This window comes from Euprymna scolopes, chromosome 6 (assembly GCF_053919585.1).
Source record: "Euprymna scolopes isolate OS-2025 chromosome 6, ASM5391958v1, whole genome shotgun sequence".
In the NCBI taxonomy this organism is placed as follows: domain Eukaryota; kingdom Metazoa; phylum Mollusca; class Cephalopoda; order Sepiida; family Sepiolidae; genus Euprymna; species Euprymna scolopes.
In genome coordinates this window covers 75753690-75772745 of record NC_136487.1, presented here as the reverse complement: position 1 = coordinate 75772745, position 19056 = coordinate 75753690, and the positions used below count along the sequence as shown (strand labels likewise).

Below are 19056 nucleotides of genomic sequence, written 5' to 3'. Positions count from 1 at the left end.
AAAAATGTTGGTGGAAAAACCAATCCCTCCTTGTAGAAAACTGGCGAGTTGAGGGTGAAGGAATTAATTTTTTGGGCCAATTTTTCGTTATTTGTCGTCCAAGACGGCGAGCTTCAAAATGATACCAATCTTGTGAGGATCCATTATGTGTCTCGAACGTTTTTGGCAGACATACAAAAACACACACGCATTTTGCCCTTTATATATATACTAGCGAGGGGTACCCGGTGTTGCCTGGGTGTTTGGAGGTGCGTGTGGAAACTCCGGAGGGGGGGGGTTAAAAAAAAAACAAAGTAAGTATGAGGATCAAACCCGAACCGTTGAGGCAAAGTTGTAAATTAAAGTGTGAAAAAAAAAACGTGCGACGTTAACCATTGCCTCACCGCGAGATGCTAATGGAAACACGTTTGAATTTATTTAATGACTTGGATTTGGCAGGTGCCCGTTTTAATGAATTAATGAGGTCAAGTTTGATTGTGGGATTTTTATTTTCCCAAGATGTTATAGGAAAAAGACTAACCCACATGCGGCGAGCGACAAATGTTGAATATTTATCTTCCCGAAATCGAGCAAATTAAATAGACAGGTGAGCTTCGTTGCTAACTGTGAGATATTACGATTTATATGTGATATAAAAAGTTTTTAAAAGTTGTGAAGCGAGCGACCGCTTCTCTGAAAAAAGCCTTTTGTAGACATACAGAAAAAGCGAACACACATACATACATTTTCGCTTTTATATTTATAGATAGAAGATAGAGATCAAGATTTGGTATCTGTCTGCCTGAAGATATAACTCTACTATTAGTTCTATTAATACCATTATCATATTATTTAATACTTGTGGATATTTGGTATCTTTGTATTACTGCTGTTTTATTATAATACTATCTTTCAATATTCAATTCAGAAATTGGAGGTAGTGTAGTATCTGCTCTCTACTCATAAAATCTTCCTCCCAGGCATTAACTCCTGCTTTGAGTGGTTAATATAATATCTTGTTTTCTCCTAAGTCTTATCTTCTCCTTTGGCAGAAGAATAATTTAGTTATGATACCATCCTCCTATGCATTATCTCCAACTTTCTTTTTTGAGGGTGGGTATGTAGTGTAGTATCTGTTCGTTAGTCATAATAACATCCTCCCAAAGATTACCTTCTCCTTATGTAGGGCAGCAGTGTAGTATCTGCTCTGTTGTCAGGAGATCATCATCACAGGCATTATCTCCTTTTTGGAGCGATTTTTTTTGTTGTCATAGGATCATCTTCCTAGGCGTTATCTTCTCCTTTGAGAAAGAGGCATATATATCAACAAGAAATTGTCACACACATTAGCAAACTCATCACTTGCGTTATATATCCTATCAAAACTATGCAACTAGAAGGGGGCATATTTTTATAATTCCATAGAGTATACTTTATCTTTATATTAGGAACATATAGGCTCCAAAACTACTTGCACCGAAGTACAAAATCAACTTGGCAATCTAGTGGGTGAAAATTGCTTCTCTTTAATCCCTTTTTCGCAGAAAAGATAATGTTTTTATAATCTGTCAGTATTTCTATGGAAGGTGTTCCACTGAGCTCCAATCTCTGATCTCTCCTTGTAAGATATTTATAATTACAATACTCTTTGATTGCCAATTTTAATATGAAGCATACTTAAGTTTCGAAAGGTATCATGGAGTTGTGAAAATGTTAATATTACCATTAAGACTAAAATTTAAAAAAGAAAAAAAAAAGTACTCCAAAACGACTGATTAGAATTTCACCAAATTTGGCATGATGCAGTTTTGATGCTGAGTGGATAGACGTGGGGGAGGGGGGTATTAATATTAGTATTATTGTTGCTAGCTTAATGTTTAATGCTAAACCCAATAGGTTCCAAAACAATTGGTCTGAATTACACCTAATTTAACATGAAGAACCCTTGACATGCAGAGTATGTTATAAATGAATAACAATGTTAATATTGCTGCCATAGACTGCAAACACTTATAAGTGTTAAGTGTTATACATTAGAATTTATGTCCTTCAAGTCCAGCACTGTCTAGCAAACTGTAGCCGAGTCCCATCAACTCAATATGGCATACATGTGTTTGTTTTACAAGTATTTCCACAGAATGTGCCCCAATGAACTTTATGCATTTGTAACCTCTTAACATAATTACCCCAACGAACCTAAATAACAGCAAAATCACACCCCTTCACTGTAGAGGATCCCTGATGCTGGAAAACTTTCTACTTTAATAGATTCTTTTCTTAGACTTTGTTTTTAGAATTCCATCGTGAGTGTATTAGCATGCACAAATTTAAATGTAATGTGAACAAATATCTTGATTCACAATTCACCACTTAGGATAACCCCCATAAATCTTGCCTCAATAAAAAACAAAAAAAAGGCATAATGCCACTGAAGTGCAAGACCTATTGTGATAGGTCTAAGATTTGAGAGGATCCAACCTGAGTGGATAGTCGAGCAACAAGATGTTTGTTCACAGTACATTTATGTTTGTACATACATATACAGTCGGGGGTGGGGAGCAGACGGGGAATCCCAAAGGTAAAAGGTCCGACAAAAGAAACTTCTGGCATTTAAGGACCTCTACAGTAAAGGGATGGGATTTGTTGTTAATTGGGTGGGTCAAGGATATTTACTTCAGGGGAGGGATACAAGCAAGTTCATCAGAGCATGTTCTGTGGATTTACTTGTAAAACAAGTTGCTTTAATTTTGTTATGCCCTGTAAGTTTGTAAATTCTGTGAATACATAGGATCTGAAATGAGATCTGCTATCGCAATGCTGTCAAGTTAAAAAAAAAAATGGGTAATTCTAATAGACCTTGAAATATGTTAAATTTTATCATTCCTAATTAGTCACAACCCATTAAAGTCTGAATTTTTTTATAATAAAACGGCTATTAGATTGTGATGAATGTGCAGTTTCTTTTATTAACTTGGTTCGCTGAGGTAATTAGGATTGTAGATGCTTTTAATGCAATTAGTTTTGGGACTTGTGTTAATGGTTTTCTAGCATTTTTTGTCTGCACTTACTTTGTACCAGTTTTGATTCTCTGGGGTGTATAAATCATTGTAAACGCATTGTCGTCGGGAACCCAGGTTCAATCGGTATATCAAGTATTTTGCATGAAAGTTGCAATTAGTTTTTTAAATTTATTAAACAGAATAGAACAATCGCAGAGAAAACCAGAGAAGGTGAAACCAACGTTTTCAAGTGATGGGTTACTTGCATGAATGCAAGAGAGAAACTCCTGACTCAAACACATACAGAGATAATGGCTTTTGTTATTTTATGTTTAAAGTGACAGGTTATTTGAATGTGTGCAGAAGAGCAAACAAACAGCTACATTGTGTGCACTTTTATCTCCCTCCTCATCATGAACAGTGTCTGACTAATTTTATTGAGGTCACCCCTGACCCCGAGGTGTCACTCAAATCTTGTTTTTTTTTTTTGTTGTTGTTTTTTTTTGTTGTTTTTTTTACAAAGGAGTCCCCACTTATCAAGGCCAGAGGCCACTCGAGGATAAGGGTACAGTGGTCAATGGGACAATTTCGTAGCAATTGTTAGTGAAGATTTGATAAATTGGTTTATTTAAGGGGAACGGCTGTTTACGTTGGACTTGAAGACGAAACAGGAAAGCGGGGAAATGGAAGAGTTCCATAGGTGTACAGTTCTAAGAAAGAAGCTTTGTTCATGGAATCTACGTTTAGGTTTATGCACAGATAAAGAGTGTGGGAAATTATTGATAGTGTTTTCTGCTAGACGGGTGTTTCTTGTGAAAGTTTGGCAAACGGGGACCATGGATTGGCACTCAAAAGAGCACGTGCCATGAAAATAATGATAAAGCAGAGACAGGCTCTCAACGTCTCTTCTATGAGAAAGAGGTTGCAGGGCAGAGAAAAGGGCATCCCACACTAGGTTACAAAGTCTATTTTGAACTCTGTCAAGGCAGGATAAAGTCTTTCTAGCAGCTCCTGGCCAAATGTGGCAACAGTACTCCATCCTTGGACGTACCTGGCTTTTATATAAGTAGAGAATTGTATCAGCAATGAGATATCTACTAGATCAATAGAAGAATCCCACCATTTTCCCACTGACTTTGGCAACAGATTTGGTGTACGTGTTTCATTTCGGATCAGGAGTAATGGTCAAGCCCAGATGCCTGTCAAAACAAATTTTCTAAACAAATAATGGCTTTCGTTATGTAGTGCTGAGGCGTTTGAAATTGGACCTAGAATACTGATCCCTGATGCAGTTATACTCCCAAATTTTCGCTTTAAGATCTGATAACTTATTTCACAGCCAACATATGAAATTTTGCAATTTCTTATTGGTTGAGATTCAAAATATGATTCCCAAGTAAAATCCTTTGACTTATATATGGAAAAGTTATGAAACTCAATCGGCTTTATTCAAACATTAATTCTTTGAAAACATGTTTTCTAAGTATGTAACGTTGTCCGGGAATCAACACATGTTGTGGCCTCAGTCGCAAAGTAAATACTTTTTATGTTTTAATCAATTTAATTATCGATAGTAATATTTTGTGGATAGAATATTAATAAAATAACACCCAACTTTAACGTTTGACAATTTTTTTTTGATATACACAAAAATGAAAAGATTGGACCGCTTACCATTGAATCTCAATTGAGGTCAGTGATAATACATGTTTCTCCACGAACCATACTTCTTGGGACCGCATAAAACAATGAAAAAATTGAAGTTGATTTAGCACATATCTGTTATTCTTAGGATAGAGGAATTTTTAATGTCGATGTATCATTTGCTATTTCGAGCAAAAGAATATTGTACCTACCCTAGGACGGGTATTACACATGTATTTCCTTATTGTTACATCCATGATTCTACCCATGTGATCTCGAACGTGCTCCATGTCTCTCGTGATCATCCTCTTTCTCCTTTTTATAGTCTTTTTTCTTTACCAGTGACGTCATTTCGCACACATTTGCATATAGCTGCCCACACTATCTCACAAGTATACATAATGTCAACAGTTATATATTATTACTAGCAGGCTGCCCATTGCCTGGTCATAAAATGCACATCAATATTTTAATTCTTGCAGATTTTGTATTTATTATTACAGAGACGATTCTCAATGGATTATTATATTGTATCAAATATATAATAACTAGAAAGGGGTACCCGGTGTTGCCCGGGTGTTTGGAGGTGTGTGTGGGGGGGGGGGGGTTAAAAAAAAAAGTAAGTATGAGGATCGAACCCGAACCGTTGAGGCAAAGTTGTAAATTAAAGTGTGAAAAAAAAAATGTGCGACGTTAACCATTGCCCCACCGCAAGATGCTAACGGAAACACGTTTGAATTTATTTAATGACTTGGATTTAGCAGATGCCCGTTTTAATAAGTTAATGAGGTCAAGTTTGACTGCGGGATAGTATTCATTTACTGCTGAACGCTTTTTTTTCCCCCCAAGATGTTATAGGAAAAAGACTAACCCACATGCGGCGAGCGACAAATATTGAATATTTATCTTCCCGAAATCGACAGGCGAGCTTCGTTGTTAACTGTGAGATATTACGATTTATATGTGATATAAAAAGTTTTAAAAAGTTGTGAAGCGAGCGACCGCTTCTCTGAAAAAAGCCTTTTGTTGTCATACAGAAAAAGCGAACACACATACATACATAAATACATACATTTTCGCTTTTATATATATAGATGATTTCAAAACTTGTATAAAAAAAAATATGACTTGGGTGCCATCAGGTGGAATTGAAACCCAAACATTTAGCGCTCCAGCCTTAGTCACTATTTAGCACTATAGCATCGTTACCATTTAAGCTATTAACAGATGGATAAGAAATGTTAAACATTATGAATGTTTTTTTGCACATGCACAGGAGTAACAGTTTTATTTGACTTACCCCTGCGAAGGTCAGCTGTTTTTTTTTGTTTTTTTTTTTTTTTAACTTTGACACCTTAGCAGCTATTTTTACAGGTTAAAATTCAAATCAGAAATGCTCCCTAGATTCAAATTCCTTATATATCAATTAATATATTCAGAGAAGAGTTTGGTGGAGACGTTTTGCGTACGCACGGGCAAGGTCACTTTTATATTTGCCCAGTCGTAAAATATGCATAAATATTATATTTTGATTAATGCAGATTTCTTATTATAAACAGAAATACTCTAGGTATTAACTATAGCATTAAATTCCTTAAAAAAAAAAAAAAAATGAAGTAAAAAAGAAAAAAAAAAACGGAAAGAAACTGAGACATGTGAATACGAGTATTATGTTTTTGTTTTTTTCTACACAGTTCACCTCTTATAAGTAAAAAATATGCAAACTAAGATCAAACCGAAACCTAAAGATAGCGAGTCAAGTACGAAAAACATTAGGCCAGCTTGATGCAATCTTTAAAAAGTGTTTTCAAACCTACTATTTTTAACATAATGAATCTGTCATGTGAACGATTCACGCATGTGCGTTCGTGAAACGGTTGACAAACAGATAAAATCCTCACATACCAATTTTTCAATTTTAATCCCTTAGCAGCCCTTTTTTCTGGATGAAAAACGATTAAAAAGTTTTCCATGTGTCTGAATACCCTATATACCAAATTTCAAGTCTGTAAATCAAAAGTTTGTTGAGTATATAGGTTGAGAATTGTCCTCAGACACATTCTCACCTTTATAGATATATAAAAACATATCTATGTGCTAGAACGTTTTTATCCTAAATTCTACATAATTATGCATGAAAAGAATTGAGCATAATAGTTAAATGAAAACAAACATCTAATTAGAAACCATAAAAATAATTAATTAATCAGTGCCCGTTTTTCAAAGGAATATGCAAATTAGTTAATCTTCATGAAGTTGTTTGCATATCAATGACTGTGTATATTAAGAAGTTCATTTTAATGATTTTTAAATAGAAATAGTAGGCTTTTAATATCAATGTCAGAGTGAGAAAAAAACTCAACATAAATTATCTGTCAAGTTAAACTACAAAATTATATGAGACAACAACTTGACCTTTCGATAATATAAACATAAATTTGTATGGCTCAGTATTGTATGAATTTTTGACTAGCTCAGTTTTTGTTGTTGGTAGAAAGTTGTCAGTATCCATAGTAAAAATACTGCTGAGACTGACTGGATTCGAACTTTGCCCACTTAGGGCTGTCAACTCTATCAGTATCCACTACACCACAGCCACTTCCTTTGAGTTCCTTTTAATCTAGTTACCCGCAAGCCATTGTTAAATCTTTATTTTATGGAATTTTGGTTGTGTGTGTGTGTATATATATATATATATATATATATATATATATATATATATATAGAGAGAGAGAGAGATATATAAATATATAATTAAGGGGATTAGAACAATAGTCTGAAGAGCAGGGTATATTTTAATGTATTAGTAAATTAATACAATTAAAATAAAATAAAACAGTGCTCGTTGCAATGCAGATATATAATCTCGATAGGCATATATATCCTAGTCCTAGAGTAAGATGATTGATAATTTATAATTAAAACTCGGTTTCATAAGGAAGAACAAACAAATCAATAAATTGTACGATCGTTTCGGAAACAATGTTTTTATTGAGATAGACAATAAGCCTTCGATAATAATTTTATCATATAGTTTTTTGAAACAAAGTCTCCTCATGAGCAAAAATATTGGGTGAGCATTTTTAAAGAGACCAAAAATAAAACTAGCATTTTTTAAGTAAGGCAGATGTATCTGGAAAATATTTAAAATATAAAGGAAAATGGTTACATTTTTGATGTTGAAAAACAAAGTAAGATAAAATGAAATTAAAATAAAATAAAAGAAAATGGGGTTGATGGGTAAGATTAAGAGATGATATTTTTATAAAGAATTTTAACAAAAATATATATACCTTTAAATGGTTTGCCTTCTAAAAGTCGTAAGTATCATCGTCAAAGCATTTATTTGGATGGTAAATGTAGTTTATGAATGTTTGAAAATGTTGATATAAATAAACTTTCGAAGGAAACGCCAATGGAATAATATTACCAGTTTGAACTCGTTAGTAACGCTAAATTTGAAATCCACTTAAAATATTTGAATTACAAAGGGAGATAATTATATTCAGCCAGAAAAATCAAGAATTTAACTGTTCAAAGGTAGATAACCACTAATTAGTTATAAGTTTTATTTTTTATATAATAAATGAGTCTTATTGGTAGCAATTAAATAAAAATAATATTTTTAATAGCAATTATAATATTTATAGAACTTACATTAATGAAAATAGGAACATATAAATTTAAAGTGAAATAGATAATAAAATAGAAAATAATGGTGAAAAATATTAGATAAGATAATAATAATAATAATAATGATAAAAAACTATAATAATAATAGTTATTAATTTATAAATTATAAATTTTAAGATAGATTAGTAATAATAAAAAAAAATGTTATGATTTCTGGTGGCTTAAATTTGTCGAAACTAAACCAACATTCATGAATGCATCCCGAAAGAATTTCATCTTTTTGATTTAAGAGAATGGTTTTATTTTTATTATATTTTAAAATCTTAAGGGCTTCATATCTACAAAGTGCACAGAATCTGTCCCCCGACACATATGCTTTATGTGATCCTATTATCTTCCATTTTAGATCGAAGAGAGTATTTCTATCATTGAGTCGCTAAATATGTTTATCTAAAGCAGTCTGGTTTCTCAAGAAAGGATTTTTAAAGGAGTGCTTTTATATATATAAATAAATATATATATAGGTTCTAGTTTATATGTTTAAATTTCATTTAAAAGGATCAATTTTCAAATAAAATTCCAAATTTATTGCTTGAATCAAAGAATACAAAGTTTAATTTAATGTCCTTAACCCATGAGTTTTCAATGTAAGCACATCTCCTTTAAAGTGTATATATATATATATATATATATATATATATATATATAGCTACACACTAGCTGGCAGCCTGGCATTGCCTGATCATGCACTACGCTTAAACATGATATTTTAATTTATACAGATTGCGTATGTATTATGATAAAATCAATCCTCTATTGATAATGTCGTTCATCAAATTCTGGCTACGTTTGTTTACAATATCACGTTATTTGGGCTTGACGATGTATGCCCTGAAAAAGTCACTTCTGATTAATGTTTAGTTTTAAAATATGCAAATGAAGAAATGATTTGCAGCGATTTTAAGTGGTACCTTTTCTTTTATCATAAATTGAACTCATTAATAAGAAAAAATTAAAATAAAATGGCGAGGTACATCCGGGCTTGAACAGGGGATCATTTGATCTGTAGTCGAACGGTCTATCACTAAGCTATATCTCCAGATTATAATAAAACTATTTTTTAAGAAATGATTTGCTGAGATTTTATTATCTACCTTTGCTAGTGTAACGCAAAATATTCCCCCTGTTAAAATTATTCTTTTTTTATCTATAAGAGAGAAAAGCTATTTTTAAGATTGGATTTTTTCAATACTTATCAGATGAATTTCTGAAATAAATCATATCTAAGAACACTGCCAGACATATAAATTAGCTTTGTGTAAAATTTGCAAAAGATAGGCTCAGCCATTTCAGAATCTATGAGGAATGAACTCCCACAAAAAATAATTTTCATTCAATGCTAGTAAGCGCAGGTGAAACATGAACAAATTCCACGTTTTTTCTAATGGTTGGAAATACTTGATGCTTCGCCACGGCTATCAAGGATATTTTTATTGTGACGCCATAACTAGATCTGCTGCCTACCATGACTTAAGAGAGGCCCATCTACCGTCGAGAGAAGGATAGACCATGCCAGTTTCCCAACCTGGTATTTTTACCTTGCGGTATATACAGCACCTCGCCTTCCCAAATGGTCACCCATCTGGTACTAGGTAGGCTCAACATTGCTTAATTTTGGTGATCTGACGAGAAACAATGTGTCAACGTGATTGTGCCATATTTTTTAAATCGCGCACACACACACACACACATAAAATGACTTTTATATATAGTAGAGATATATAGGCAGGATGTCTAAAAAATAAATCTACTGAAATGACATGTTTCATGATATTTGCAAATCTGCATATCTGGTCAATAATGTCATCAATTTGAACATTTGCAAACATGTATTCAAAGCTATTCCATTTCACTCTATATTCAGAAGGTTTTATAAGACCTCCTGTGTGTGTATATATATAATATATGTATATATACTAGCATTTCAGCCCAGCGTTGCCCGGGTGTTTTGAGGTGTATGCTGAGCAAAGAAAAAAAAAGGGTCAATTTTTTAAAGTTTGACTCCTATTATGACCTCTTAAAATTTATTGTTTTGGGCTCAAATCAAGTTATTAAGTTAGATCCATGTCCAAGAAAACTTTCTAAAATTTCAAGTGTTTAGACCCAAAATTGTCGGATGAGTTTGGTAGAGTTCTCAAAGGTCAAATCGTTGAATATTGACCCCTTAACAGTCAAATTTCTGGCCGAAAACCGATAACATAAATTTTACCACATTTTAGTACCCTGTATATCAAATTTCGAGTCTGTAAACCAAAAATTGACAGAGTTATTGCGTAGGGAAATGTACACAGACACACAGACATGTTCACTTTTATAGATATATATTTGTTAAATTAATCTTAAAGAATGCAAAAGTATATAAAAAAAATTATCAAAGTTTCATCATATGTCAGTAGCTTTATCAAGAGTGAGACAAGAAGAATAAACAAAGTGTCATCTTTTAACTTTTTTTTTTTTTTTTGACAAAGCCATCATTAAAATATTGTTTTTTCCTTTTTTATATAAGTTATGTAATCCAGTTGATGTTTCTTATGCTGTCTGCTTTCAGGAAACAGGTCGTCCTGTACCTGCTGATCAGCCATTGGACACTAGCTGTATTGACTGGATTCGGATGGGTACAACGGTTGCCACGAATGCCTTGCTGGAAAGGACGGGTGAAAGAATGGCCTTGCTTATCACAAAAGGATTCAAAGACTTGCTTTATATTGGTAACCAATCCCGACCGAAGATATTTGATCTGGTAAGTTGAATTGGTGTAGAATTAAGGGGGCCAATTCTTCGATCCACACACACAGACTTATCATATAAACAACTTGAGTTCCGTTCTTTTGGTCACAGCAGTTTATTATCTTTTCTCTTCATTGTCTTCTTCTACTTCTTTTTTAATAATAAGTAACATAAGTAACATCAAATAAATTAAGCAATGAAAATTCCTTTTGTGTTTTTCAAGTCTTCAATTGTGTGCCAGCCAGTGAGAGAAAGATACTTCCAAAAATGTTAGGACAAATAAGTGTTTCATTTCTAGTTTTCTATAACACTAGTGGGGGTACCCGGCGTTGCCCGGGGTGTTTGGAGGTGTGTGTGTGTGTGTAGGGGGGAGGGTAAAGAACTTCTTAAAAAAATTGGAAAAACCCAAACAAAAATAACAGCCAACGAACGTAAAACTTCTTTAAAAGAATCGGAAAAACAAACCCCCTTCTCAAAAAAAAAGGACGGTGATGCCCGGGTGTTTGGAGATGTGTATATAGGGGGGGGGGGGTAGGGCAAAGAATAAGTGAATTAATAACCCTGTTTAAAAATTTTTTAAAAATCGGAAAAAACAAAACAAATAAAACAGCGAACGGACGTAAAACTTTTTTTCACCCCCTACCCACACTCACTATCTATTAATTTAGACATTCATAGCAAGTAGCACTCTTATTTCTCATTTGACATTCTGGCACTTCTGTATGACAGTGACATGAGGCGAATGTGTGTATTTTAGTTTCAAGAACAGCCGATAGAGGGCGTGTGTCAGCCGGATAGGGGTCAATAACTCGTTTCTTTCTAAAAGTTTGTCCAAAGACAATCTCTTGGAAGGGGTTTTTGAACAAATAAAGGAACTCTATCTCTTGTAACTGTGAAAAAACACTATACTCAAAATGGTTTCAATGAAAATCACTCATTGAAAAAAAAAACGAACAATATTATTAAAAAATTTCTGTAAATTTTTATAAATAAATAAATAAAAACGTTTATATTAAAATTATATTTTGCTACATTAACAAACAAAAATTATATTTTGATATGTTTATATCTTACTGTGGAAAAAAGAAACAATCTTTCTGTAAAAAATAATTATTATTAAACCTCTATAAATATTTCATGTTTTTAAAATTCTATTTTGTTACATTGACAAACAACTAAAATTATATTTTGATACATTAAATCATCCATTTAAAAGAAATTATATTGATTCATTAAAATTATATTTTGATACATTTTTTTTATTCAATGAATGTCTCGATTTTCATATATATATATATGTAGTCCAGCAGGTTCAGGTCTTGGGAGGAGGGGGAGGCAGTGAGATAAGGTTACAAAGTTGTAGTGGCCATCTGATTACACCAGGGGATCATAACACTCTTCAACACATCCAGGTACACTTTGGTGTTGACTTTCAAGCTGACTTTGAAGATGTGAGGTGGCATGATGTGGCCCTCGCTTGAAACCACACCAAAGATCATAACTATGGCAGGAAAGTTTATTTTCATCACCTAGACATGCCTTTGTTATTTGTGGCAATCCAGCGATGCATTGTGAGGGTGCTGGCAATGGTTCTGTTGTCATAACTTGGAGCATGAGTTGTACAACAGCACATCTTGATCTTGCTCGTTGAACATTGTGCCACTTTCAGGCATGATAGAAGGCGCCTATTGCTCTTGGGATTTGTACAAAACTGGCCAACTAGTAGATGGTCTGCAACAAAAAAAGAAAACCAGTTTTAATCAAATGGAATTGGAATCATGTCGTCTTTTGTAGGGTGACAATTTTATCGCTCCACCCTATATATATATATGTGTGTGTGTGTGTGATAATGTTTTGATTCTTATCTATTTTTTACCAGGAGATTGTTACCCCAGAAGTTCTTTATGAAGAGGTCATCGAGGTAGATGAGCGTTTGTTATTGAAACAAGATAAATGTCAAATGGGTTTGAACTCTCAAGTGGTTACCGGAACGACAGGAGAGAAGGTATGTTGGAACTAACATAATGTTTGTCTGTTTGATTTTATGACATCAAAGCATTATATAGTTAATCATGAAAAAATATTTCTTCTGAATGACTTATTATATGCGATTAGTGAGTTCCTAATTCGGAAGCTTTGAATCGCTCCATAGTTGGCATTGCCATAACTTCTGAAGGCCTGATCATTGAGTTGCGGTTATCTGTTGGTATCAGAGTGTTTAGTTCTGGTTGGTGCTATGCAGATAAATAAAATGATTCAAAGGGAATCAAAACAAAAACAAAAACTTATGAAATATATATATATAACTTGATTCCATCAGCTATATCCGAAACCAAAACTTATGAAGAATTCTTGATAAAATTATTTATAAAAAAATAGATTACTGGAATGCCATCAGCTATAATCAAAACTGAAGCCAAAACTAATGGAGAATTTTTGGTAAAATTATTTATGAAAAAGAATAGATGACTTAAGTGCCATCAGCTATAACCGAAACCAAAACTTATGAAGAATTCTTAATAAAATTATAACAAGAAATGGAAGTCCATAACAATTAAACATAAATGTAAGCGTGACACACTAAATAAATAAATAACACACAAGCTATCCTATATATATATATATATATATATATATATATACACACACACTAATTTGTAGTGATGTATAGAGATAAATAGTACGATTATACATCTAAAAACATTATTGTGGATTAAATAAAGGGTTTCATTCTCAAATTTGAAAGATTTTAAAGTTTGACAAGATACACCTAAGAAGCTCAGAGGTTACATCATTGCAACATTGTGAAAATAACACTCCAGATGAGAGCAGTAGTTTGAATGATCCAAATAATATGAATAACTGGTTATAGTCAGCTAATGTACTTCCTCACTTCCGGCATAGCACTACCAGAAGGCAAATCAGTTCCTTCACTTTTACTGTTCTTCATTATTTCTATTGTGAAATGATTTATTGAAATGAAATATAAGAAAAGGACATTATTGAAAAGTATGCAATAAAACTTAACAAAATTATACAGATAAAAATAACACAATTAGTTTTTATTTACACTTTTAAAAACCAAATTTTAAAGGTTTATATTTTATTTGAAATATGTTTATGAAATTATAAAAATAAGTTTTGTTTTTTTTAATTTTAAAAATAAAAGTTTTTTAGTTGAATTTATATAATAAATATATGTCTATGAAAGTATAAAAATAAAAAAGATTGGAAAAACGCATAATAAAAAAAAAAGAGTACATGCATAGGGGAGATATAAGCATGAGAGAAGAAACTGATTTGCCTTGTCACTTTTTCTGGTAGCGCTATGCCGAAAGTTAGTATGTTAGCTACAAGTCATATTGCCATTGAAGCATATGGAGCTACTTTAAGAGAGGTCAGAAGTTAGGAAGTACGTTAGATGACTATAACAAAATAACTCAACAATAGTTAAATAGTTTAAATGGTGATACAAGAATTGAATTTGAAATTTCATTACTTTTTTTCTCATAATCAGCCCCAAAAAGCAATGCAGAATTCTACCAGATTACAATATGGCCATCATAGATCAAAATGGCTATGTATTTACCTTAATCATTCTAAGGAATAAAATAATAAAAGAAATGTTAATATTTTCTCTTTTTTCTCCAGCTGCATAGACACCAACCAGTAAATTTACAACGATTACGAAATGATCTTCAAGGGGTTTACAATCGTGGCATCCGTAGTCTTGCAGTTGTTCTTATGCATTCATTCACGTAAGTCATTTTTAAAATCTTTCATTTCTTTTTGTGGTGAGCAAACGCATTGCACGATCAGATTAGCTTGAGGCCTAGTTTTACAAATTAAGTTTGAACTTTGTCATCTACTAAATTTGTTTAATTTTTAAATTGATCATCTGAAAGCTATTCATCTCTCTACCACCGCGAGATAATCTAAAACAAGGATTGGAAAGTGAAATTTGAGAAGCCAGCATCCTAGAGGAAGAAAACTCTAGCCTGCAAAAACTGCGTGAGCAACTTTGTTGGCATTTTCAGGTAGGGACACCTCAAGCAAATAACAATTAAATAACCACTTCTCAAAGGAAGAAGGCAAAGCCTGGGAGAGCGGATTTCCTAGAACTGCACAGGTACCAGCACCATACAACAGACAGCATGGAAAAAGCTATTTCAGAAATAGCCTAGACTATGTTGGCTTTGGTGCTTAGAGAACAAAGTACCTGGCTGAGTTGTGTGGCATAAAGATAAGATAGATGATGGATGCAACCAGTATGTATCTATTATTTCAGGGGAGCATTAAGTAAAGATCCTTTAGCACTGCCATGATAAATACAGGTTATCTATAAATATAGATGTATGTATGTATGGTCGCTTTTGTGTATGTCTGTAAAAGGCTTTTTTCGCTGGACTTCTCGGTCGGCTCATTCCTTCTTAAAACTTTTTATATCACGTCTAAATTATAATATGTACGAGTTAACAACAGGGGTCGCCTGTCTATTTAATTTACCTGACTTTGAGAAGATAAATATTCCACATATTCAAATCGCCGCATGTTGCTTTCACTTTTCAGTATAAAAAAAACGAAACTGGATTCGAACCGGATGTAAATGTCACCGTCAACTATCCCACAGTAAAACGATTTGACCTCATTAAAAACTGCGGATTAGCGTGATGTTTGAAATTCACTTTTTAATTGCTCTTACATTGACTGCCGCTGTAGCGCAGGTGTTCAGGCTCAGCCTATGGGCCTCAAGGCTCTGGGTTTGAGCCGACCTGTCACCAACCCTTTATTTATTTTTTCCATTTTTAAAATCGCTTTTTTTTATATATATTTAAACAGGGTTAAGTTTCCTTTTTGTTCTTTATTATTTCCCCACCCCAAACACACACACCTACAAGCACTCGGGCAACGTCAGGTACCCCCCCCCCCATTATATAAATCTCACCTGTCTTCTTAAATGTATACACGTATATATGTATGTTTGTATGTCTGCCTAAAACTTTCGACGAAAGCGACAGATTTTCACAAGATTGGCATTGTTTTGAAGCTCAACCCTTCGGACGACAAATATTGAAAAATTGGCTAAAAACATTAATTCCTTCACCTTTTCTACAGGGAGGGGTCGCTTTTTTCGCTGATATTTTCGAAAAGTCAACCCCTTTTTAAGTGACTAGCCTTAATTTTGATGATAGACATAACAGCAAAGATGTCACGTTTTTTGGGTGTTTTTTTTTTCATGTTCTTTTCCTCCTTCGCGATACTGGTTCGAGCCTGCCTGCCTGCCTGCTACCACTTTTTTTTTTTTGCTCAACACACACCTCCAAACACCTGGGCAATGCCGGACACCCAGGCTAGTAAAAAAGATGTAAAAAAATGAAAGATGATTTGGATTTATTAAATGCACCCTTATCTTCATTTTTCTTTTCCTTTTCTAATTGTAGCAAAAGCTAAGTTTCTTTTGTTTGCATTTTTTTTTCACTTTGGAGATGTGAGTTGTCACTACTGATCAAGGCTCAGAGGCCATGTTAGGATAAGTGTTAATAAGTGTTGGGTAGATGGTGTGACAGCATGATAAATAAAAGTTGAACTTGGGTAGGGCTAAATTATTTATGGGGATGGTGAGATTATGTACATTTGATTTGAAAAACAACCATCTTGTAGTCAGTCGATATTGTATTCTACAGACGGACAGATCTAGAAAAGAAACTTTGCCAATGGAATTTTTGTTTAGTTTTAGACACAGAGAGTAAAGGACATTGTTGGCAGTTATTGTAGTCAGATGAGTATTTGCTGTGAACACTCTACAATGGTGGGGGCTGTAGATTGAAGCTCAGTCGAGCACCTACTATGAAAGTAGTGATAGAGCAGAAACTCTCTCAACATCTCTTCTGTGAGAAAGAGGAAGTAGAGAGTTGAGAAGGTCATTGTCTAATAAAATGGTGACTTAATTACATTGATGAAAAATAACACTGTGATGTTTGACTTGACTTTTGTCTGGTTAATATGATGCTGATGATGATTACCATCATCATCAGCTTCCCCTCCTCCTCGTCCTCTGATTTCTGATAATCTAGTAGTGGTTTGGTTCTTTCAACCAACCATTGGACTAGGACTGCACATGAACTGAAACAAATGTTTTCAAGAGACAAAACAATAAATTTTGTTTCTGAATTTTTTTTTTTAGATAAGGATTGATGATTTCAATCATCCAGACTACTGTTCTCATCTTCCTGATGCTATAAGTAGGTGATAAGTAGTGAAGCTGCACATCTAAAACAAGAATATATATATCCTAAATTTATATTAGAATTTATCTGCAAAGAAATCTTGGCATAACTAATAAAAATGCTAAGTAATAATCAGTTGTAAATGACAGTTTTTCAGCCGTTGATCACTACATTCTGATTAGCCGAGAGTAATTGTTTTATCCTTGATTACTACTTTTCTGAAATGTCCACGTCCTCATTCTGAAACTGGTCACACTTGTGCTCCTTTTGTCGTTTCCCGGCATTTGACAAGTGTATTTGCTACATCCTTCTCATTAGTTGGGTGTATCTTAATTCCTGTCTTTCAATCTTTACGATCTTACTGCCCATGTTGGTTAACAATGCAGCGATCATTTTTTTATTATAAGAACTACAATACAAAACAATAATTTTATTACCAGCCTTCCAGCTCCGAGTAAATCTGAGTTACAGAGTATTGTCCTATAGAAAACAACACTACAACTTTATTTTAAAACTTTTATTGAAAAAAATCAATTCAGGTAACTTGATTATGTAGTAGAGCTGACATCTATTCAATGTAGCCGCCTTCAACCTCATTCAACACTTCGATACTGGAACTTTTGGAGGTTGAAGGTTAAATCCTGAGTGTAGATGATATTAAGAATACAATTATGAATTACTTGAGATGGAATGAAAGTAAGCTACACCCATTGATTGAATAACGAATTCCGTTCAAAATCCTGTACAGATTCTCAAGTTTGACAAGATACATCTGAAGAAGGTTGGAAGTCATATAAACTTAAGCATTCAAAAGTCCGAATCATCCAAACAACATCTTTTGTTGGTTCACGTGTTTAGGTAATAGGTAACCATGATTGTTTAAAGTATCTGAGGAAGAGGTTGGAGTTGAGTCATATTTTCCAACAGTCTCTACATCAATCATCAAGAATGCATCTAACTTGGATGAAAGCCAGCAGTAAAAGGACTGGTTAAACAGGAAGTGGAAGTGACCTTACTTCACTTCCTATAACTTGTGTATCACACACAGGCCTTGCCTTCCAATTGTAGTAGGAATCATGAAAAACACAGTCGGTAGAGGAGTGAGATGTAATTACCTCATTATCCAGATATATATATTTTATGACCACAATTAATCAAACCAGCAGACGTCAGAGGGTCAGCAATCTTTGTAAGAGTTTGGGTTTTAATACTGACTCTAGAGTCGGGTGTCTGCTATTTTTATAGAAATTAATTTTAACACAGCGTGTCAGTAATTATCAGGTGGTATTAGCAAAGAGGACAAAACTGCTGGCACATCATGACAGAGACATAACATTTTATATATATATATATATATATATATATATGGTGCTAGTTAGTCGTTGACCCCCTCCCTCACCAAAAAAAAATTATGTGCTAGTGGTACTATATAACCCAGTACTACCTGTCTCATGGTTGGGTCACCGGCGACTAAACTAGTTCCCCCCACCAGACTTGTTTGGTGAGGAGGGTGGCTAGTCTCCCAGAAGGATCAAAAAGAAGACCTTCCAAAGAGCGGATAAGTGAGATGTAATCATCTTCAACTTCATCTTCAATTTATCCAGACATATACATTTTATGATCACAGTTAATCAAACTAGCAGACGTCAGAGGGTCAGCAATCTTTGCAGGAGTTGGGTTTTCAATACTGACTCTATAGAAATTAATTTTAATGAAGCAAGTCAGTAATTATCTCTTTATATTTTATTTTGTTGGATTTATGTACAATTTGACGTCACAAAAAAAAT

General features: G+C 33.6%; 1 protein-coding gene across 1 annotated transcript in view; it reads left to right on the top strand.

The window, feature by feature from the left end:
• Positions 1–19056, top strand: part of LOC145277711 (5-oxoprolinase-like) — a 150970-nt gene that overhangs the window by 28674 nt on the left and 103240 nt on the right. The window contains exons 2-4 of the mRNA XM_080129409.1: positions 10864–11055; positions 12922–13047; positions 14694–14800. Of these exons, the coding sequence (XP_079985535.1) occupies positions 10864–11055; positions 12922–13047; positions 14694–14800 (425 nt within the window). The remainder of the gene's footprint in view (positions 1–10863; positions 11056–12921; positions 13048–14693; positions 14801–19056) is intronic.